This window comes from Nelumbo lutea, chromosome 8 (genome assembly GCF_056320005.1).
Source record: "Nelumbo lutea isolate HS-2025 chromosome 8, American lotus-T2T, whole genome shotgun sequence".
NCBI classification, from domain to species: Eukaryota; Viridiplantae; Streptophyta; class Magnoliopsida; order Proteales; family Nelumbonaceae; genus Nelumbo; species Nelumbo lutea.
The window spans coordinates 1,432,516-1,456,767 of record NC_142691.1 but is presented as its reverse complement, the minus strand read 5'-3'; the positions used below and the strand labels follow the sequence as shown (position 1 = coordinate 1,456,767).

General features: G+C 38.1%; 1 protein-coding gene across 2 annotated transcripts in view; it reads left to right on the top strand.

Moving 5' to 3' along the window:
* Positions 1 to 24,252, top strand: part of LOC148842103 (nuclear pore complex protein) — a 77,818-nt gene that overhangs the window by 25,427 nt on the left and 28,139 nt on the right. For both annotated transcript variants that reach the window (XM_088959757.1, XM_088959756.1), the window contains exons 5-13: positions 321 to 347; positions 466 to 591; positions 2,362 to 2,520; positions 4,479 to 4,571; positions 4,669 to 4,836; positions 10,944 to 11,042; positions 14,047 to 14,279; positions 14,377 to 14,434; positions 23,988 to 24,076. In XM_088959757.1, the coding sequence (XP_088815883.1) occupies positions 321 to 347; positions 466 to 591; positions 2,362 to 2,520; positions 4,479 to 4,571; positions 4,669 to 4,836; positions 10,944 to 11,042; positions 14,047 to 14,279; positions 14,377 to 14,434; positions 23,988 to 24,076 (1,052 nt within the window). The remainder of the gene's footprint in view (positions 1 to 320; positions 348 to 465; positions 592 to 2,361; positions 2,521 to 4,478; positions 4,572 to 4,668; positions 4,837 to 10,943; positions 11,043 to 14,046; positions 14,280 to 14,376; positions 14,435 to 23,987; positions 24,077 to 24,252) is intronic.

Sequence of the window (24,252 nt, the reverse complement as noted above, 5' to 3'; positions counted from 1 at the left end):
TCAGCTAATTCAGAGAGAAGATATGTTGGTTTATGCTCCTTAGCTGACTTATAGAAGAAGGCTGGGTTCAACATAACTCAGCGTTAACCCCAACTACTTGGGCTTGTAGACCTTGGATTCAACATTTTGTAAATTTATTTTAAAAAATTACATCTTACGTACTTTCTATGTTTAGATGATGTGTACTCAAGTTTCATTGAAAGGTTTGGTTTAAACTTTACTTGCAAGTTAATTCTCATTGGATGTATTTATAAGTATATTTTTTATTGGTTATGTGGTCAATTCCACCTGAAACAAATTTTGGTCATCTTGCAGGAAATGAGGAACTTCCTGAAGACTTAATATTGGTATTATCTGTTTCCTTATTAGATCATGCTATGTTATTTTATCTATTAATTTTAGGTAGCATGCAATGTTGAAATTTGGCAAGCTGAACCCCTGCAATCTTTTGTTCTATTTTGACAGTCACCATCTACATCACACCACGAGGCATGCCAGTTTGTTATGACAGATCATACAGCACAATTATGTCTCCGAATTGTACAATGGCTAGAAGGACTGGCTTCTGAAGCTCTAGAGTTGGAGAATAGGGTGATCTTTATTTTTCTGTCCTGTTTGGAATATTAAGCATGTTTTCTAGTTTTCTCACTTTTGAGGTTCATTTTTGGTTTCTTTTTTCTTTTTCCTTTTTGATGGTAAAACCAAACACTGAATTAAAAATTGAGAAAAGTATACTAGTTGTGTTTGGGCAATTTGGCCTGAGCAAATCATGTAGACCAAAACGAAGGCTTCCCAGAAGGAGCAAAGAGTTGCAGCCAAAAAATTGTTGTTCACTACCAACCCCATCTTCATCCTTGAAGAACTATACAGAAAACCACCCAACATGATACTGGCATAATAACACAACCCAAACAAAGCCCTGGTAAGCACCAATAGGAAATGGTAAAATCTATTGAAAATAAGCTCTTTTCCCATGCACTTCCAAATTCCTTAGAAATCAGCACTCCATCATCCCAATACAGCTGCTCTAAGGCCCGACAAACATATTTTTTCTCTCCTTCTGCCCCTTCTCTTTACTCTTGAGCCTTCTTCCCCCCTCTTGATGCAATTTCCCCATGTCAGCCTTCTTTTTCCTTCTTCCCCCCTCTTGACCTTTCTTTCTTTTTAAAATGGCAACCACCAGGATTTGGCTATGATTCTATCTCCAATCCCCCAAAAGAAATGACAAAATTATTTTATTTTCTTGTTGTAAATAATGACAAAAAAGAAAGAAAATAAAGAGAACAAATATAGGGGAGATAGTATTGTTTATTAATGATCTGCCTATAGCGCCAGTGCTTTTGTTCTTGGTCTTTTAATCAATCCACCACCAACTTAGTGTCTCCTTCTACCTGCAAGTTGATGTAGTTCAAAGATTTAGCCATTTTTAGGCCCTGCAATGCTGCCATGAGTTGTGTCTTTATTGAACTTCTGGATCTTATTGGCCCTTAGTATATCACTAATATGTTCCCATGTCCATTTCAGAAAATTCCCCCAATACTCAAGGGCCCAGGGTTGCCCAAGCTGCATCCATCAAAATTTAGCATAATGCAATTATGTTTAGGTGGGTTCCAAGACAATGACATTCTTATTCTAATACGTGATGAGGATGACACCAGATGCCAGCCTCTAAGGATACCATCAACTGAATTGAAGGAGGATGGTAGATATCAATGGTTCGGACCTAATGCACCACATTTTATTGTAGCTTTTTTTGTCTTTCTTTCCCATTGTTTTTCTTTTCATTCCTTTCTTCCCAAGAGACCATATATTGCAGCTCTGTTGCATCTCCTAAATACACTTCCCATATTCAGTGGTGGATACCGCCTACAACCAAAGAAAGAAAAAACATTCCCGAGTGCTAGTAACAAATGGACAGGGAATTAGTATTGATAAGGAGCTTCACAATTTATTTTACAAAAGTGATAGATATATGGGGAGAAGCACCAAGGCCTTCTCTTGTGGAGAACATTGCAAGTGTTGATTTTCATATGACAGACATCCCAACAGAAGGTCCTAATCTTAGGGGTACCGAGTATGGATTTATTTAGATACGGTACATGAAATATTTATACATGCACAAATTTGCAAATTAAATTGGGGATGCCTAATGGACTGGTCAATTACATATTATGACCATCACAAAATGTGAACAATTTTTTTTCGTGGGTCAGGTTAGTTATTATTATGCATGTACAGGTGCCTTTGCCTTTGTTCTGAAATTGAACTAAATCTGATTGACTTGGCAAACTATTATGCATATAGTGGGGATAAGGCTTGGCCACTTGGATGATGATGGCAATTTATTATTATTTTTTTCAGGTGAGGGGATGTCATGTTGGTTCTTATCTACCCAATTCAGGGGTTTGGCATCATACTCAAAGGATTTTAAAGAAAGGTAATGCTGATTCAACCATTGTGCAACACTTGGATTTTGATGCTCCAACACGCGAAATAGCTCATCAACTCCTTGATGACAAGGTATACAAGCACTCTTCCATTCTAGAATCTTTGATAATGTTTAGGTTGATATTCATACTTCAGCACCACTGTTAAGTGATGATTTTATTCATTTTGGAACATTATAAATTTGGAACTTTGTGATGCTTATTTTTCAATACAATAACTTTGAAGGAGGAGAGGAAGTGTTATTGTGGTTATGAAAGGTCGCTTGTGATTTGTTTGGAGAAAACTTAGTGGCTTTTTAACATTTTCATAATTTGTATGTTTCTGTGTTTGTGTTTTGACCATTTCTTAAACATTGTAATCAAGATGGTGGGACTTCCTAATTTGTATATTCCTGCTTTGACTAAATTTGAAATGGTGTAGGCAAGATGGTGGGGCATTGATCAGTTGTTTCGGCCTTGCTTGACATAAAGTGTGTACTAGGGCCTATCATCCGTATGCATTTGGTCTTCTCCATTATAAAAAGAGAGGGAACAAAAGTTCTTTATTATTTCCATCCTAGCCAGTTCCATCACCACCCCATATTATATTTGCTATTTACCTTTGACGTGGGGGACTATACGCTTCTTAGATGTGCAATGAAACTCATTCATGCATTCATCACGGTAAAGCTGACACATTGTTCAGACTAGTAATGGTGTTTAGAAGCAGTCTGATAAGGGTGTAAGCAGGGGAGTTTTAAGAAAAAAATATGAAGGTTTGTGCAGGGACTTCTGGGTGCTGCACATACTGACTATGAAGTTATACACAAGGCCGAGAAGGCAATCTCATAAACCAAACTATAGTAGGAGGAAGTAAAGGGCTATATTGATGACCCTGAATTACAAAAGGGCATTGAATTTGAAGGTGGGGAAAATGGGAGGCAATCTCATCATCATCATTATCATCATCATCCAAGCCTTGTCCCAACTATGGTCAACTACATGAATCCTGTTTCTCCATTCTGTTCTGTTTAATGCCATATCCATTGTTAAATTATTGGCACTTTCATAATTTCTTATCACTTCTACCCATGTCCTTTTTGGTCAGCTCTTAGTCCCTCTAACCCATTTAACTCACAACAATTTACTTCTTCTTATGAGTGCTGTTGATAGTTATCTGTTCACATGTCCAAACAATCTTAGTGTACATTCTCTCATTTTATCACCTATTGGGGCTACTCCTAGGTTCCTTTGAATGACTTCATTTCTGATCCTATCTTTTCTAGTTTTTCCACTCATCCATTTCAGCATATGCATTTCTGGCGGTCGAACAAGCAGTTCATATGTGTTGCTAAGGCCTTTGCTTACCTAATAAGTTGCATCAATGGTCACTCATATCTTGAGGTCATCCACTCTATCACAACCTGGCAATCTCCTATTATCTAATCAGTCCATCCAAAAAAGAAAATAGTCCTACCTGAAACATATGCCAGCTTTAATCTGTGCAGAAGAACTAATGTTTTATCTCAGCTCTGAATGAGTTCCCTTCTCCCACCTGGCCACTCCTATAGCTTAGGAGGATGTTTCTGGTATTTCTGATTACACCACCATTGCCAGATGGGCCTGCATTGCCAAGACTGCAGTCAATGTCTCGGCTCTCTCTTTCTTCCCTCTCCCTCAACCTTCTTGGTAGAGGTGGGGAGCTTCTATTTTCTGTTGTGGCTCTAAAGGACTGGCCATTTTACCATTGTGGGTTAGTTTAGGTCTTATCTGGCTTTTTTATGACTTTTTTGAGAGAAAAGGTAAAGTATTTCATTGAATCAAATTGAATAGATACAGCCTTGCCCAATGAGGCACTGGGCAAGACAAGTGCTTGGTCAAGAAATAGATAACGATTTTTATGTTGAACAGCTTGAACCTTTGCATATATTCAACAATACAATACAATACAATGCTGTGGTTCGTATATCCATGCCTTCTATGTAGGATATACTGGTTCTTTTGGAATATCTTCTCAAGTTAAATCTTTATCTACTGTTTTTGTTTGAACAGAAACAAGATGAATCTCTTCTAGAAGATATCTGGACCCTATTAAGAGCAGGCAGAGTGGAAGAGGCATGTGAGCTCTGTCGGTCTGCTGGACAGGTTGGTAAAAAATTTGCTCTTAAGGTGTCATCATGTTGAAATGCTATTATTTTTTCATTTGTATGATTTCATTGACAAAATTTTCCTCTCATGGCAGCCATGGAGGGCAGCAACTATATGCCCATTTGGGGGATTTGATAACTTTCCTTCAATTGAAGCTGTGGTTAAGAGTGGAAAGAATAGAACTTTGCAAGCCATCGAATTGGAAAGTGGCATTGGACACCAATGGCGTCTTTGGAAATGGGCTTCATATTGTGCTTCAGAGGTAGGATTCAAGGGGTGGCTGAGGAGAGCTCTGTTGGCTTGTTGAACTTGCTTAGTTTGTTTGTTCATTTTGATCCATTTACATGACATTTCTTTGCTTCCATGTTTATCATTTGGTATTCGTATATACATCTATGTCTCACACTTGCACATGTAGACTGGGGTAAACTTGTTTTATTTAGACATAACAGCCTTGAATCTTATAACAATGTCACTGTGCCTTATGAATGGATGATTCAGCCAATCCGTAACTGTTTGTGTGATAATAGAAATTTGCAATTGGGCACATAGACTGTCCTCTCATCCCTGATAAACTGCAGGTCCTGGAAACTGGCATATTACCAACTATTGATCTTCCCCCATTTGAAGCAAACCTTTTGTTTTTCTTTCTGATATTCTAGATTAAGAGGTAGAAGTTAGGGGGATGAAAACTTAGCTGCTATTCTATCTCTTTAATGAAATGAATTTTTGTTGTTATTAATAAAAAAAATAAAAAGTTAGCTGCGAGGAGGGTCTGGTGTCTCCATGGTCCGCTATCTCAGATGCTGCATGTGCTGGAATTGACTGCTCACAGTTCAGCAGTTTTATGGCTTGAGCCTTCTAAAACTATTGACTAAAAATTGAAGAAGAGAAGGAAAAATACATAAAAAGAGAAAAATTTAATGCATAAATAAGCTAGGAGAAAAATTTAGAAATCCAATTGACCGGTGTATCAAACTGTTAGATTTGGTGTATGGGAACAATTTACCTTAAATTTCTTAAAAGAGGGGGCCAGAACAGAATCACTGTTTACATGAGAGAATCTGGACAGCTTGTAAATGAAAATATGCTTAAAGACCTTCCCCTTCTCAATTCCAGCTTCACCTTGTTAAGCATGTAAGCCAATATGACCTTTAGGAAATAAGACAGATTGCAGAGGTGTCTCTAAAAATTGCTCCTTCTAGACCAGTATCTGATCATTGTCCGAATCTCCTATCCTTGGATAACGTAAGATGTGGCACAACTTTTTCTTATTTTTGATTTGAAAATGTGTTTATTCCATCCTTAAAGGAAGATATTAGTCACTGGTGGGAGTCGATGAGTGGGGGCAGGTTTAAGGTTCATGAGGAAATTGAAACTGCTCAAAACAAATTTATAACTCTAGAATAACGAAACTTTTGGATATTGGGGGAGAGGAAGACATTGCTGTTGAATCAAGTTCAAGGCTTTTAGCAAGGAGGAACACATTTGAATTGGCAGGAATTGAGGTGATGAAAATGAAGGCACATGTTTTTGAAAAACTTGTGAACTGGGGAAAAATAAGCTGGAAGCACAAATCCAAATGCCATTGGATTTAAGTACATGGAAATTTTAAGTATCCATAGTTTTAGCTAATCGGAAGAAAGGGATAAGCTAATAATGGGAGAAGCATCACCAATCAAAAGGAAAAAAAAAGGGAGAAGCAGCTAAATGAGGAGAGATAGGAAACATTGAGAATCATTTCATATCCTTTTATGTTCTCCTGCCATCCTACCATCCTACTGTTGAAGGTATCCAATGGGATTGGATTTAAAAAGAGATTGGAAGTTGAATTGAAATAGAGAACTTGGCTGTTGATAGAACACAATGCATAGTTGTCAAGTTGCCTTGCTTAATCGCCAATATATTTCTTACATGGTGCTCATGAATACTTTTAAATTCTTAACTTTTTGAGATTATAATAAATAAAATAGACATTATTAAACTCAACTTTTCAATTTAAGTTAAACTACTATTTCTTTTTAATTTTTTCCTCATTTGTTAAGGTTTAATCAACATGTACAAGAATGGAAGAACTCAAAATTTTATCCAATCAACACATATTGGTTACTTTCATTATCATCATCATCATAATCTTCTTCTATTTCTTCATTCACCCTTTCAGCTCTTTTCTTCTTTTCCTAGGACAAAAATAGAGGCTCAACCCCTCTATTTCCTGAATTTTCTTTTCTTTGTTTCCTGATCTCCCCTATGTCTTTGCCCTATCGCGATATAAATATAAACCTATGTGCTCTTTCCTAGGTCCTTAAAGCTCAAGAACTGGCTTTGATTGGGATTTGGGTTTAAGGAGGGGTGTGAGGGATTCAGAACTTAATGAGATCCTGGATTTGCTTCATATCCTTGATGGGGTATACTTGGAATCCTCAAAAGCTGACAGTTGTATTTGGACTCTATCCTCTTCTGGTTCCTTTTCCTGTGCTTTTTTCAAGGCCCTTGTTCAACCTGTCTATTCTTTGGGAATTCCATTTCCGGTGGATGAGGTCTGAGGTAATCCTATCCCTCCACGAGTTGGGGGCCTTTGTTGGGAAGTCTTCTTGGAAAAAATTAATACTTGAGATTTACTCCAAAGGAAAAAGAAGAAATTGGTGCTTATCTCCACACTAGTGTGTTATGTGTATGGATAATGGAGAAACTTATTTTCATTTGTTAATCTCTTGCCCTTTTGTTACTTTAATTTGGGAATGTTTTTTCTCATCGTTTGGATGTAGGTGGTCTCCCCCAACCAATGTGCAAAGTTTGTTTGATTCCTCCTTCTTGAGGTGGCCAAAGAAAAAGGGCACGGGTTTTATGGAGATGTGTTATGGTGTCTGTAGGCTGGAATATATGGGAAGAAAGAAATGAAGACCGTTTTCAGACAAGGAAAGAAGTAGAGAAGTTATCATAGAAACCATTATGGTGAGAGTGGTTCATTGGGTAAAATCTATGGATATGTTTGCTCACTGCTCAACAGGTGATATCTTAAACAAATGGAAGGAAGTGGCCAGTTCTGATTGTCATAGATCTAATATAAGTCCTGTTGGGTTTCCTCCAATGATTAACTACATCAAACTGAACTTTGTTGGGAGTAGTGGAGTGGCTGCAAAAGGAAGAAAGGGCTTCTGGATTTTCAACAATGAGAGAAAGGGATTTAAGTGGTTGACTAAAGATATGGATGTGCAATTTGGCTGGGTTAAAGGGACTGCAAATGCTTATGCTGATGCTTTAGCAAAACAAGGAGTGGGAAGGAATCAATTGTTTTGGGATCAATTGTAATTGCATATTTGTTGTGGAGAGGTAAGACAGTTTACCTCTCCCAATCCTGTAATTATTATTTTTTATAAATTTAATGAAATTCTGTTATTGATAAAAAATGAAACTTACATTTTTTATGAAGATTATAAACAATTAATAGTAAAATTTATGCTTTTCTGAGAAAACTATTCAGTTTTAATTAAAATACTAGTTTCTTTTTGTTATTTTTCTTATTGTTAGGGTTCAATCAACATGTATAGTGTCTTGAACCCTTGAAGACTTCAAAACCTGAACCGATAAGCTTAGAATAATTCAAAATGTCGTCCACTCACGTATTGATTATTTTCTTCTTCTTCTTCCTTTTACATCCTTTCTTTTCTTTTCTTCTTTTCCTAGGAGAAAAATAGAGGCTCGACCCAGTCCTCTATTTTATGAAATTTCTTTCTTTCCATTTTTTTCATGAATATGTTGATTTTGTATGTTTTCAATGAAGTTTATACATTTTTTTTGTGAAGATTACAAAACAATTTAAAATGAAAGATAGTTGCTGCTTGCCAATGAACCTAAGGAATTGTCCTAGGATTTGTGGTTTTTATTAAAAAGAAAGCCATTGCCTAGCTGACTCGGCATGACACACCTCTCATTGCCTTGCATCACCTAGATGCCTTGAAAAGTTTGCCTCTAGGGTCCACTCACTTACTTTGACAATCAACAAATACAAAGAGTCAAAGATAGCTTAGCATGTGGAGCAACAAGTTCGAATGGTCACAATACTTTCTCATGACCCTCCAACAAAACATGACATGCTGTCAACCAAATGTAAAATCAAATCATCCAATGAGTGCTTGCCTGGGTGATTTGGTTTTGATGTGTTCACATGATTTTTTTTTGATTGGGAACGGTGACTTAAATTAAACTAGAAAGTTACAATACAGCCCAGAAAAAGTTCTCCCTGAAGGCTCCCTGTTTTGCCAAACCATCAGCCACAGAGTTGGCTGATCTCCTTACCCATTTGTAGATTGCCCCAGCCTCCCTTGCTAAGCACAATATTTTTATCTGTTGTCTGAAAGTCCGTACACAGATTTTTTTGTCTGCAGCCATCCTATCAATAGTTTAGAATCTCCCTCCACCTCGAAGTTCTGAAATCCCCATTGCTTAGCCAATCTCAATCCCTGTAGTAGAGCCATAATTTCAGCTCTCAGAGAGTCTCCCACACCTATGGGACCAGAATGTAGTGCCATTAGTCTGCCCTCTGCCCCCCCCCCAATCCCTGAAGACTCCCCCAACTCCAGAGGGTCCTGGATTACCCAAGGAGCAAAGTTTAATTTTACCCTTTGATGTGTGGACACAATCACAACACTTGTGACTCTCTAATAAAACACAGACATGCCATTAATCAAACTAAAAACCAAACTATCCTGTGAGTGCATGCTTTAGTTTCTATCCCAAATGACTCATTAACAACCCACTTAAATATGAAAAAATAGAGATTGCCTGTAGGATTTACTACCTTACTATGACTATAGCCTAACATGTTGACTGTTGAGTTCACATGACCATAACACTTTCATGCAACCCTTCAATGAAACACAAGCATGCTATCAATCAAATTAAAAAGTGGACTAATAAACATGAAAGAACACTATACTTTTTTCCAATTAACACAATTTTTTTTTTCTTTTTTTCTTTTTGTAGGGAAAAAATAGAGGCTCAATTCCTCTATTTTCTGAAATTTATTTTCTCTCTTCCATTTTTTTTTCATGAACATGTTGATTTTCTTTGTTTTAGATGAAATTTATACACATTCTTTGAAGATTATAGACAATTAGTAGTGAAAGATGGTTGTTGCTTGCTATGGAACCTAGGGAATTTCCCTAGGATTTTTGGTTTTTATTCAAAAAATCTCATTGCCTAGGTGACAAGGTGCTCCATTTTCACATTGCTTCGCCTCACCTCAGCACCTTGAAAACTGTGGCATTATGGTGGGCCATGATTCATGTACCCAAACCTCTTGGCACTAGCTTTGTTATGAGTCCTTATAACATTAGATGCCTCTAGTGTCATTCAAAAATGAAGGTGCACTGCTTCTACCCATTTTTCTAGTATATGTGTCATATACAACTTCAGTTTGTTCTTCTTTTACTGTTATACCCATTCTAGCCGTAGGACAACTACAGTTCCGTAGTTTCTCCTCACTGGATTATTGAACCGTGGTAATGGAAGAGATCATATTGACTTTATCTCTTGGTCTCCAATCCTAAGTATATGCTGATTTTGACTCTTATTATTGTTAAATTCGCATTGCTTATATTCTGTTTTAGTCCTTATTTTAAAACCTCTTGTTTCTAAGGTATTTGTCCATAAATCTAATTTGTTTAATGGAACCTAGGAGTAACTCCCATAGGTGATTAAATAAGAGAAGGTAGGCTGAGATGGTTGAGTCACATGCAGAAAAGACCATCTAGAGGATCCAAAAGAATGGAACTTCAGAGACACATTTTCTTCTGTGCAAAATATCTAACTTTACTTTGATATCTTTAAATTGATATTTAGGATGTTTGTTAGATTAAGTCTTGTCGAAGATATACATAATCATCTCCTGATGACATTAGTTGGAAATGATCCTATGTAGTTTCTTCTTTTATTTATGACAATTTCAATTCTTAATTATATAATGTGTAAACTGGCCACATCAAGTGTTATCTTGTTGAAGGTAATCATTTTCTTTAATATCAAAATGATAAGAAAAATATGGTTGATGATTGTTTTACATAAATGAGCACCATAAAGCCCTTATATCAGGACAGGTTGTGATTTAAATGGCTCATGCTAACATTCCTTAAGAAGTTACTCCCTCAAGATGCAATCCCACTGCTTTCTGTACTTCCACATGCAAAACATGCGGTTTCTACTACTATCATGTATATGAACAAAAAGACAAAAGACAATTATCTTTTTTTTTTTTTCTATTTTAGGTTGATAAGGTTATATCTTTTGCTTCATGCTGTATTGGTTGTGAATGAACAGTTAAATGTTACTTTCTCAAGCTAACAGGATCATTTGTTTTTCATTTTGAAGAAAATTGCAGAACAAGATGGTGGGAAATATGAGACTGCTGTATTTGCATCTCAATGTAGCAACTTAAAGCGAATGCTTCCTCTTTGTACAGATTGGGAGGTATTTCCTTCTCTTAGTCTATTTAAGGCCTTCATAATGCCTATTTGAATGCATAATTTTTTTCATACATGTTTATTATTTTCGGTCCCTTTTAATTTATCAATAGATTACTCAGTACTGATAAAAACTTGTTAGACAATTGTATGCCCTTAGTTCCAATCAGATTGATGTACTTATGACATTTATTGTAAATGAATAAAGTGCATATTTGGTTCATGTTCTTGTGGTGTGTTTCTGTGTAATACCCTTAAACTGGACACTTAATGAGACCCGTGTTAATTTAGAATGTTCATAGCCGTTGGATAAGTCTGGGGAGATTTATCCTGTTAAGGCTGACACTGGTGTGCTGCCAAGTGTTGGGGTGGCTTGTCTCAGCTACCAAGGTGAGACCCAAAGCACATGCAGTGTAGGTTTACTTGAAACCCTGAACCAGACCAGATTTCCAGTATTGCCTTGGACCTTGGAGATTAGTGGGCAAAACTGGAAAGTTACACCTTACCCCTAGACTCGATTATGATACTGCACCAGGTGTCGGATTAGGCTGTTTTTGATATGCCAACCAGTGAGATCCTTAGCGGGGGTCAAAACCTGGGTATGTTGGGATAGTCTGAAAATTCATCTGAGTGGGTGATCATAGTGATAGGATCAACTCCTTTTTCGGACAAAGGTAATGATCGAGGATGCACTATCTCTGATGGAAACCAAGATTGCCAGGAACCGATTTCAATCGTTGAGATTTGTTTTGCAAAATATATTTTATATGCGGATATAAAAGTATATATATGTTAACGGTTTCAAATTGTTTGCAAAATGTTTTAATTCCCGAGATCCATGTGAGTAGAGAATTTAGCACTGTTCCTTGCAGTCGAGGGAGATGCCCTCTCTTGTCGGGCAGTGTATGATCATTATGGGTTGAGTGGTTAAGTGTAAGACCATTGAGGGTAAATACCGGATGGGCTAATCTTGCATCTGCCCGCAGTCTCTGGGTGTTACAAGGTGGCTTGGCCTAGGGACCACTTAGTGTAAGTTTTGGGCCCATAGAGTCCATGTGATGGGCTCAGGGGGTTCACTGGGCTTTCTAGTGAATTTGGCTAGGCCTTGTAACAAAGGCTGGGCCGAACCCTTGTGGTTGATGTGTAGATCAATGCTTGAGTCCCACGCCATACAAGGAAGCCCAACTAGGCAGCAGTTTGGAAGGCTAAGTGAGCACACATTATTAATTGGCCTAATCCCATTTCGAACTAGGCTGATTTGATCAGTTAAAGAAGGGGCGAATCTAAGATTAGATTAGCAGATAGGATAGGGTTCTATCCTATCCACCCAGAGAGTCCAAATCTGAATACAGATTCAGATATGGAAACCTCCTAATTAGATTAGGAGAGGGCTGATCTAATCTACAGATAAGTTAAGGGTCTATCCTTATCTCTTAAAGGGAATTCATATCCAAATATGATTTGGATTAGCAACTCCTAATGAGATTAAGAGCTGATCCCTTTGAGGTTATAAAAGGAGAAGGGGCGGTAGCTATAGAAGATCAATCACATTCGAAATTCAGAGAGAGAACACAACACCTAGTGAGACTGAGCTGTTTTCTCCTTGCCGCCTCCTTCCTGCCGCCGCCATTACTTCTAGTTCGATCTCCTCTTTCTAGCAGGAGCGATTAAGATTGGATCTTGATATCAGTCTTTGGAAAAACACTCCAAATATGAAGGTGTGCTCACTGCCTCCAGCGAATTCTTGTGAAGGGTTCGGTTCTTTTGGAAGAACACTGTTGATTCTGCTCCATCCTACATTGCGCCATCTTTAGTGGGAGTAGTCTTTGGTTCCTACCTTGTGTGAACACATCCATTGGGAGATACTGCTTCTCCATATCAGGTATATCCCTCTCTTGCTTCTGGTTTCAGATCTGGTTTGGTTTATGGTTTAAGATTGATCATTGAAAATGCAGATTTTCTAAAATATGGAATGTGATTCCTAGATGAAGGGAGAAGAAATTTTTGAAATTTCGCCCAACCTACCTGCAGGGTTCGGCCATCCATATGATGGATCTCTATTCCCTCAAAACTGTTGATTGTTTCTTTATATCTTTTACAAAAGTTACCTTATATAACCTATATGTTTGTAATCATTCCATGACCTCACCTACTATCTGCAAGTAATTTAGCTAATCTACTTTTTTCCCTCTTTCTTCCTAAGCTGTCTCTTTGATTCCTAAAGCTGCTTTTCTACAATGCAAGGTCACATTTTGAGGGCGAGTAATGTATTGGTGGTTTTTATTGGGGACATGGTGCCATCTAGCTCCCGTCAGAACTTGTTCTGGTCCCCCTAATACCAGCTCATTTTGATTAGTTCCTTCTTTAGCTACAGTATAGACATTAATTTGCGATCCTTCATACTTATAAGAATGCACGGTTCAGATCACCTGGCCAATTTTTTAGGTTCTCTAATCTGGGATCTAAGTAGCCACAAAATTTTCACTATCTGTACACCAGCATAACACAACTTGGTAATCACCTTCTAGAACTAGTACAATACTGCCTATCGAATATGCTGATATTTGGTTTAAGTTTCTTTATATCTTTTCTTTTGTGTCTATATGCCATTGCTTTCTTTGCAGCATATTATTCTTCTCTACTTAGTTTTTTTCTTATAAATTTATTTATAGTGGGTTAATCTATACATTACACACTAATAATTGTTCAGGTGGCTGTACTTGTATGAAAGTACTGCATACATATAAGCATTTTCATGTGGTTTGTTACCAGATAGAGAGAGTGAGGTACTTCTGTAGCCATTACAGTGGTGTGGTAGTACTTTTGATCCTTAAAGAGAATTAACAAGTTGTTGCATATCTGAGATGCTATAGCTTCCATCACAATGTTCATTTGTTTGCACCTTGATCAATAATAAACTTTCGTTCTGGTTGTTTTTTATCAGCAACTTTCTGATTGTTTTTATTCTTTACTTGTTTTCTTTTGTGACATTTTTATTTTTCTCACTGCAGTCTGCTTGTTGGGCAATGGCCAAGTCATGGCTTGATGTTCAGGTGGATTTAGAATTAGCTCGTTTTCAGCCAGGAGGACATGAGCAGCTAAAGAGTTATGGAGGTGCAATAGAAACAAGTCCTGGAAATGGAGATCAAACTTTTCATACTCCTGGTCCAGAAAGTTGGCCATGTCATGTTCTCAGCCAACAGCCTCGGGATCTCTCTTCTCTTCTTCAGAAGCTCCATTCAGGGTATGGGAGCAAAACAGATTCTGCTCCATATTTTCTTGCATTGAAGTGGCATTTTTTTTTGATATCTAATCATCTGATCTACTTGTCCATGGCTTAGGGACATGGTTCATGAAGCAGTTTCTCGAGGATGCAAAGAGCAGCATCGGCAAATTGAGGCAAGAATCTAACTCAAATGACATTTTGATAACTGGCAAATAGTTTTTGTACTTCTTATTTATTTCAGATTTTAATTTCATTTGTTGAGAAGTTTCTGCACTCTTGTGGAACAGTGTTGTCCATTTGCATCCACATTGGTCTTCGTAAGTATATTTGCGGGTTACTGAGAAGCTACATTTCCACACCTTTGGTGCCTGGATGAAAGACAAAATAAGAAAAGTGTGATCTGATGTGACTATCATATGGTTACATTGTAAAAATTATAGACACATTGGAAACATTGTAAAATATGGAAAAATATAGAATGATGTTTTATGAAACAATAAAAGAAACATAGACACGCCTTTTTAAATTATTATCTTGTTCCAAATCACTAAACAAAGCTAAGAAACTATGGATATAGACAAAGTAATATGTTTTTTTTTGATAAATAATAGACAAAGACAAAGTAATATGTTGTGAAGTTATCTTGTTCCAAATCATTATACAAAGCTAAGAAACTATGGTCAAATTCGTAGAAAATGCAAATGATTCTAGATCAACAAAATAATCTATTACAGGAACAAAAACTAATATTTAACTAAATGTTTGAAATGAACATCGAACTGGCTCAATGTGGTCATAATAAACATTTGGTGGGCAATAACATGGCCACTCCACATATCTAATATTGTCACCAACTTATGTTATAATACTATCTTTTGTACTCCACATGGTGCCGGTAGTGTTCACTAGGGAATATGCCAAATCCATTAAATTTTGTATCACTATCCTAGGGAATGGAAATACGTCGTGGAAATATTAGGGAATTTATGGGCTTTTTAAACAATGCCTTGAATTGTACTTTGTAGGAGAGTATTTTTTTTTCCCACTGTGGTATTAAGGTCGGTATGAAAGGTTGTGGTTACACACACTAAGATGGTGGAGAATGGGTAGGGAGGAGGTTGTGGTTACATACTTGCAGTTTGCGGATGATATAATTTTATTTTTGTGATGGCTACAACTCTGATTCTCTTTTAACCTAAAAATATTGATAAGAAATTTGAGGATAGCTTTAATCTAAGGGTATTGGGGAAAGAGTTGTATTGCAGGTGTAAATGTGCATGAGGAGGTTATTTGTGGGTTAGCTGAGGTGCTAGGTTGTGAAGTTAAAAACTGGCCTATAAAGTACTTAGGTCTTCCGTTGGGTGGGAATCCAAGGACTGAGGGGCTTCGGAAACTAGTGATGGAGACTTACTAAAAAACTAGCCTCTTGGAAAAGGAATTATATCTCTATGGGAGGAAGGATAACTTTGATCAGTGCCTCTCTAGCAAATCTCCTGGTTTATTTCCTCTCTAATTTTCATAGCCCTGTTAAGATCACTAGACAATTAGAGAAGATCATTAGAGATATTTTATGGGAACCAAGGGTTGAAAAGAAGGATCACTTGGTTAATTGGGAACAAGTTAGTAGGCCAAAGGAGGAGCGGCTTGGGTTAAGTGATTTTGTTCAGAAGAATCTAGCTCTTTTATGGAAGTGGTTGTGGAGAGTCCCACTTGAAAGCGAAAGGCTATGGTACAGGTTTATTAAAAGCATACATGGGCAATCAGATTGTGGCTTCACAATGGTTTTGATATGGAGGAGATAAAGGAAGTAGTATTCTCAATGGATAGGACAAAAGCTCCGGGTCCAGATGGCTTCACAATAGCCTTCTACCAGGACTGTTGGGATATTTTGGAGAATGATCTTAGGTCAGTTTTTGAGGAGTTCCACAGAAGAGGAATAATAAATCCGGGTTTGAAATCAACTTTCATTGCTTTGGTCCCAAAGAAGAAAGAGGCATCACAACCAATGGATTTTAGACCTATCAGTCTGGTGACGAGCTTGTACAAAATCATTGCAAAGGTGTTGTCTCTTAGGATAAAAATGGTGCTTCCCTCTATTATTGCACCCAACCAAGGTGCTTTTGTTGAGGGAAGACAGATCACCGATCAGATTCTCATTGCAAATGAGAGCTTGGAGAGCTTTAGGAAGTCAAAGAAGAAGGGAGTGATTTGCAAATTGGATTTGGAGAAGGCTTATGACTTTGTTGATTGGTCTTTCTTGGCAGAGGTTTTGAGGAGTTTTGGTTTTGGAGACAGGTGGTGTAAGTGGATTTGGGGTTGTGTCAGGACTTGTCATTATTCTATCATGGTGAACGGAACTATGGTTGACTTCTTTTCTGCACTGAGAGGTCTAAGACAAGGAGATCCTCTTTCCCCTTTTCTTTTCACCCTGATTGCTGATGTGCTTGGGAGATTGGTCCTTAGAGAGCAAACTCGAGGAATCTGATAAGAGGGTGGAGAGTAGGAAGGGAGGAGACTCCTTTAACACATCTACAGTTTGTAGATGACACTATCCTGTTCTGTGAAGGAGGGAACTTTAATTGGATCCGAAACCTAAAGTTGACAATACAACTCTTTGAGCAGATATCTAACCTCAAGGTGAACTTTGATAAGAGTTGTGTGGCGGTTGTGAATGTGGATGAGAGGGACCTAAGGGAATTTGCAGGTGAGCTAGGCTGTGCAGTTTCGGGTTGGCCTTTGACATACTTGGGCCTCCCTTTAGGAGATAATCCTAAGAGTGTAAGCTTCTGGATTCCGGTAGTGGAGAGGGTTGAGAAGAGGCTGGCTTCATGGAAGAAAAATTATCTTTCTTTAGGTGGGAGAGTCACTCTCATTAGGTCTACCCTAGCTAACCTACCTGTCAGTGTTTAAGATCCCTTCAAAGGTTTCCAATCTTTTGGAAAAATTAATAAGGAATTTTCTGTGGGAGCCTAGAGAGGAGAAGAGAGATCATAGGGTAAGTTGGGAGGTGGTCACTAGGTGTAAAGAACTAGGAGGCAATGTTTTAAAACGCGGAGGCGTGACGTGAGGTGTTCCACTACCTAGAGGCATGAGGCGTAATTCGGACCGCAAGAGGCGTAAGCCTCCTGAACACAAGGAGGCGTAAGCCTTCTTAAGTGGAGGGGGGTAAGAAGGAGGATGAAGAGGAAGGGGGGATCTCATTTTTTCATTATCTTTATTAAAAATCTTTTATATTAAGAAGAAAAGAGATGCATAACAGTAGTTCAAAGGGGGGGGGTCTTGTCGAAGCGAAGGCCAAACCATTTTCTTTCCCCTTCCCTTTTCTTCCCTTCCCTTTTCTCTTTTTTTCTTCTTCTCTTTCCTTTCCTTTTCTTTCCCTTTCTTTTCTTTTCTTTTCTTTTCCTTTTCTTTCCTTTCCTTTCCTTTCCTTTCCTTTCCTTTCCTTTCCTTTTTTTTTCTTGTATTTTCATATCAGGTGTGCATGAGGCGCAAAGGGCGTACGCCTCTAGCACGCCTCATGAAAAAAGTGCAGGAGGCATACGCCTCAAAGGTATCAGTGCCTCTAGCGTATGCCTTAGGGCGTTTTGGGAGCGCCTCGCCAGGAGGCGCGCCTCCAGGCATACGCCTTCCACGTCTTTTAAAACACTGCTAGGAGGTCTTGGGATTGGTAGCTTCAAGAAAAGGAATATGGCCCTGTTGGGGAAATGGTTGTGGAGGTTTTCATTGGAAAGGGATAAATTGTGGACTGAGATTGTGGCTAGCATACATGGGTCGGAAGACAATGGCTGGGATCCTGGAATCTTGGCAAGGGCCTCAGCTGCTTCTCCTTGGAAATCCATTCACAATCTGCTTCCAGTTTTCTCCCCTTGGATCAGGTATGGTCTAAACTCTGGTAACTAATCAAAATTCTGGGAACACCATTGGGTCGGGAATTCTCCTCTGAAGGACCAATTTCCTTCCTTGTATGCTCTATCAGATTTGAAAAATGAACCCATATCTTCCTTCTTTCTTGGTTCCTTTAGACTCCACTTCTGGCTTTGGGTGGAACCTAGGCTTGCGTAGGGCAATTAGGGATACAAACATGGACAGCTTGGTAACTTTGCTAGCCTCCCTTGAGAATGTCTTCATAAATCCTACTAAGGAAGACACCGGATTATGAACTCCTTCTAGCTCTAGTACTTTCTCTTGTGCTTCATGCTCTGAAACCTTAAATCAACCTCCTGTTCCTGTTGAGTTGTCCTTTCCGGTTAAAGAAATTTGGAGTAGGCCTATTCCTCCTCGGGTTGGCTTTTTTTGTTGGGAAATTTTCCTGGAAAGAATCAACACTTTTGACTTACTTCAGAGAAAGAGACCCAACTATTGTCTACTTCCTAATAGATGTGCTCTTTGAAAAGCTGATGGGGAATCCAGCTACCACCTTATGGTCTCTTGTAAGGCTGCTAAAACTGTATGGGAGTGGGTTTTCTCCCGCTTTGGGTGTTTTTGGAATCCTCCGGTGAGTGTCCAAGGTTTGTTCTCTCCTTTTTTCAGTTGGCCTAAGTAGCAAGGGAAGACTATGTGGAGGAGTATTAGGGCAGCGGTATGCTGGTCATTGTGGGAAGAAAGAAACGTATTTTTTCAGAGAAGGAAAGAACCTTGGAAGAACTGTTAGACCTAATCGTTTTAAGGGCTTTCCACTGGCTAAAATCTTTGGAGTTGTTTGCAGACTTTTCTGTGGATGACATGCTAAGAAAATGGAAAGAGATTGCTTCCTCTGCTAGAGGCAAGATGACTCTTTGTCCGTCTTGGTCCCTTCCCCCTTCGGGATTTATTAAGCTGAATTTTGATTGCAGCAGTGTAAGGAATCCAAGGCCCTTTGGGATTGGAGGAGTTTTCAGGAATGAGGAAGGGATTGTTATTGTTTATTCTCTGGCTCTATTGGAGAAGGTGACTCTCTTAGGGCTGAGATCCTTGCAGCGCTTGAAGGAATTCAAAGAGTAAAGGAATTAAATATCAGTAGTTTGATCCGGGAAGGTGATTCGAAGGTGGTGGTTAGCTGGCTGAAGAAGGAGGACAGTGGTTTGTGGAACTTTAACAATGAAAAGAAACAGTTTTTATGGCTGTGTAGGGACATTGAGATTCAGTACAGCTGGGTGAAGAGGAGTGCCAACTCATTTGCAGATGGGCTGGCCAAGCAAGGAGTGAATAGGGAGTCTGTATTTTGGGCTAGTTTTTAATTTTCTCTCTTTGTATTCTCATTGTATTCTGTTATTGGGGAGCTAGGATATTTTATCTCCCCTCTTGTATCCATATTCCCTCTTTTCTTTTAATTTAATGAAGCTGATGTTATCGATCAAGAAAAAAAATGAGATTGTGGCTGGGATGCAAAGGTAGCCTCTGATGCAACTTCAACCTCTCCTTAGAAAGCAATCTATGAGGTATATCCCTTCTTCCTCAATCTTATTCGGTATGATGTGGGTAACAGACTAAAAGTCTTGTTTTGGGAGGATGTTTGGTTGGGGGACAGTGCTCTTAAAATCCAATTTCCTTTGCTCTATGCACTCTCCACTTACAAACTTAACCTAATATTAAACTTTGTGATTTTCTTTGAATCGGAACGTGATTCTCTTATGCTTTTATTGGCTTGACTTGAGTCAGTTTATTTGGATCAAAATTTGGAGGACAAAAGGGTGTGGTCAATTTCCTTGGATGGGTACTTCACTTGTGCCTCTTTTTTCAATTTCTTTACAGAACCTAGTGCATTGGGGGTGAACTTACCGGTGAAAGAAATTTGGAGCAAGCCTATCCCTACTAAAATTCAGTCCCTTTGTTGGGAGATCTTTCTTGGAAAGATCAACACTTGTGATGTGCTGCAGAAAAGAAAGCCAAATAGAAGCCTATCCCCTCACATGTGTTCTCTTTTGTTGAATAGTGGTGAAACAATTTCCCATATCTTTACTTTCTGTTCCTTTGTGCATTATATTTGAGAGCAGCTTCGTTTTCTATTTGGGTACTGATGGACTCCTCCTTAAGATGCGGTGGGCCTTTTTGATCCTCATTTCTTGAGACAACCAACAAAAAGAGGAAGATTACTTTGAAAAGCATTCAGAGCAGCTATGGTTTGGACAATTTGGAAAGAAAGAAATGGGAGAATTTTCAATGATAAGAGTAGGACTCAGGCAGAAATCGTTGATTAGTCATTGGATGATTTTAAAGTCTTTTCACTGAATGATATTTTGAGAACCTGGAAAGAGGCGGCACTATCAGCTATAGACAAGGCAAGGACAGTAGGGAATTGGCTGGGGTACGGGGTGTCTTCAAAGATATAGAAGGTAGAGTGGTGGCCTTATATGCATTGACAGCTGAACTGTTTAGTCTACTGCAGGTGTTAAGGCTTGCCAAACAACTAGGCTTCCACAATCTGGAGGTGGAAGGGGATTCCCATGTAGTCATCTCATGGACCAAACAAGGGGCTGTGAGACAGCAAATGTTTTAGGCAAATCTGTAATCTTTTGCCATTTTGGGGTGGAATTTACACTCCAGCTCTTGTAACTCCTAAATTCTTTCTGTTGATCAAAAAAAAAAAAAAGGAAAGGTGGGTATGATAGTTTGAAAATTGGTTCAGGAAAAAAATAAAACATAATAAAAATCTGAAAAGGTAAGACTGTATTTAGTGTTTATAGATGAGAGTACTATATATATACTCTTATTTGCAAAATGTATGCACTGGATGTTATCCCCTTGAATTAGAGCAGGATGGGCCAAATTGAAAGGTGCATCTGGAATCTCATGTGATTGGCATATACCACTTTGGCTAAAAGGAAAATTCTATAAACATTTGTAAGGCCAGCTATGTTGTATGGAACAGTGTTTTTGACTATTAAGAAACAGCATGTACAAAAAATGAGTGTGCAGAAATACAAAAGCTTGTGCTAATAAAAAAACACAAATTCTTGGATGGATGAGTGCTAAAACTAGAAAGGACAGTGTTAGAAATGAAGCTATACAGAGGAACCTAGGAGTAGCTCCAATAGGTCATAAAATGAGAGGAAGTATATTGTGTTGGTTTGGTCACATGCATAGAAGACTGTCTACAAAACCTGTTGGAAAAAGTGATCTGCTACAAGTTGAAAGGGATAAAAGAGGTTGTGGCCGACCAAAAAGGACTTGGGTGGAAGTAATAAGAAATGATTTTAGTTCTCATAATTTAGCAATGGACATGTAACTGACAGGATGGAATGGTGAGATTGGATTGATGTAGCCGATCCCATATAGATGGGAAAGGCTTAGATTATCTTGATTGGAAGAGAAAGTAATACTTTTACTGTCAAGGGCACTTTGGTAATTTACGTACTTTATTCTTAATTTTGTCTCATCTATTTAGTTTTGTGGTCAAAAGGGTATGAGTTATTAGCTAAGCCTAATGAGTGGTTTAAGCATTTGAGTTGACCAACACCTCAGGGAAGTATAAATAATTTACCCTATTGTTATGAATCTTCGAGGTAATCTTATTTTATTGTGTTTCCCTTGTTATTCACTAATGATTTCTACATCATTAATAACGTTTTCATGGCATCTACCAAGAAGACTTGGAGGGTGAAGGTGTCTTGGCAGAAAAGGAAATTAAGAAGATCATCACATATATTGAAATTGGAGCCGATTAGGAGGGTAGAAATTAGTTGAAGAGAAAAAAGCTAAGTTTAAATGGATTAAAGGAGATGAAAACACCAAGTTTTTTCACCATCTAGATAATGGGAGGAGAAGACAGAATACAATTAGGATGTAAATTCAGAATAGAAATCAGATTATATGCTTTATGACATAGACGATATTATCATTTCTCATTTTCATGAGTTTTTTATTTTTATGTTTTGGATCAACAATAAAGAAGAAGATTTCATCCATTAAGTAGGAACTATAGGTTCAACAAGAGGTTGTGGTTACAGATATATGAGCATATTCACTTCAATCTCAGCATCTCACCCCTCACTCTTTTTACATTTGAGCCCCAAAAAACTTGTTTATTAACCCGTGTTTAGCCAACCCATCATCCAAACTGTTGGCTAACCTTTGTACCCATCTAATTTCTAGTTGCTTGTCTTTTGGGTACCATTTGAACTGTCTAAATTCATTTCTGAATTTCCACATCACTCTCTTGTCCTTCATTATCCAACTTATTACCACCTTCGAATTACCTTCAATCAATCAATCTTTCAACCTCATTTCCCTGGCTTTGCACACCCCAAATAATTCTGCCAACATTTTTGTCCTTACTGAATCTCCATAACCTATTGGAATAGAGTACATTGCATGTATGGTTCCATTCTCACCCCTTACTACTCCCCCAATTCTAGATGTCCCAGGTTACCCATGTTCCCTCAAAGTTTAGCTTCAGTCCCCCTTTCTGGAGGTGTCCAATCCTTTTTTTATTTTTGGTTTTTTTGACAAAGAAGTTGCCACCATCCCCCTAATTCTTGATAATATCATCCATTGTAAAATTTGATAGTTCCATTGTTTTCACCCAATATGCTACTTTTAGAGTGTTTTAATTATTGCCTCCCTACTTCTCTCTCTTTCTCAAAAGTTCTTGCTTTCCTTTCTTCCCAAAAGTCTCCAAAACACCAGTACCCTTGTACATTTCCACATAACTTTGCCTCTTCTCTTTGGACTTGTGAACACAGATGCATCAAACAATCTATCCAGACTACCAAGGGAACAAGGAGAATATACCATTTGCAAAGACAAAAAATGAAAAACATAGGAGATTAGTAGGTGGTATGCAGTTTCACAATTCAATTTTCACTAGAGGGCATGCCATTTTTGACATGATTGAGGAACAAGGAGAATATACCATGAATGGCTTTCTAAGGTTAAGTGAGTGGCTTTTTTGAAAAAAAAAAAAAACCAACATTGTTACCATTCTCTAAGAGTGCATGAATGCTAGCCACAATCTTGTGCCATAGTTTTTCATTCTCCACCAGAAACCTCCACAACCATTTCCCCTAGGGAGATACATTCTTCTTGCTTACATTACCTATCTCTGATGACTGGAGATAGGAGTCCAATCCAGCATCCTCCTTTCTACTCACTTTTTCAAATTTGACCAAATGGTATTTCTTCCCTTCGTCAATTTCCCAAAGAACGTCACTGAATATGGGAAAATAATATGTAGGTAGATTTGCTAAAGTAGACTCAATGAATGTCAACCTCCCCCAAGGGAAATGTAATTCCTGTTCCAAACTGCCAGTCTCCTCTCTACCTTCTCTACTACCCAAAAGCTAGTGGATTTAGATTTGACACCAAAAGATAATCCTAAATACTTCATTGACCAGTCATCCTCTCTACCTTCTCTGCTGTCATGCTCTTATTCCAATTCCTTGTGTTGTTTATGCACTCTAGTTGAAGAAGACCTAGATGTTTGCAATTTGGTGGGCTAAAATTCAGCATTCACCAAAATCTGATTGGGCTGTATCACTCCAATTTGCTGATGATGTCATTAATTTGGGGAAAGGTGATTTTGGAGGTGGTGGGCTTTTGCTGTTGGGATGTGATTCTCTTTATACTAGTATCTCAGATCTCTATTAAAAGAGTTTTAAACTTTGTACCCTTTTTGATCATTTGATAAGTATATATTGATCTGTTGTTGATAAAAAGTCACACAGTCATATTTGGTGATTTTTCCATCGGTTTTGTTGTTAGTCATGGTTCATTTTCTTGCTAGATCACTTACCTAATGATTCTGAACAGATGAACCTTATGGTGGGTGATATACCACATCTCCTGGAACTTCTGTGGTCATGGATATCACCTTCAGAAGATGATCAAAATGTCTTCAGGTAGTGAGAGTAATATCCCTATCTAGGGGCTTGAAACTTTTTCTCTTTTTCCTTTTATTTTTGTACAAGCATGTATATATATTCAGTTGTACCATAAGGTCCCAAAGCCTCCCACCATGGACCTTCTATATGATTCTCATGCATTGATCTGGACTTTCTGTTTGCACTTGTGGGTT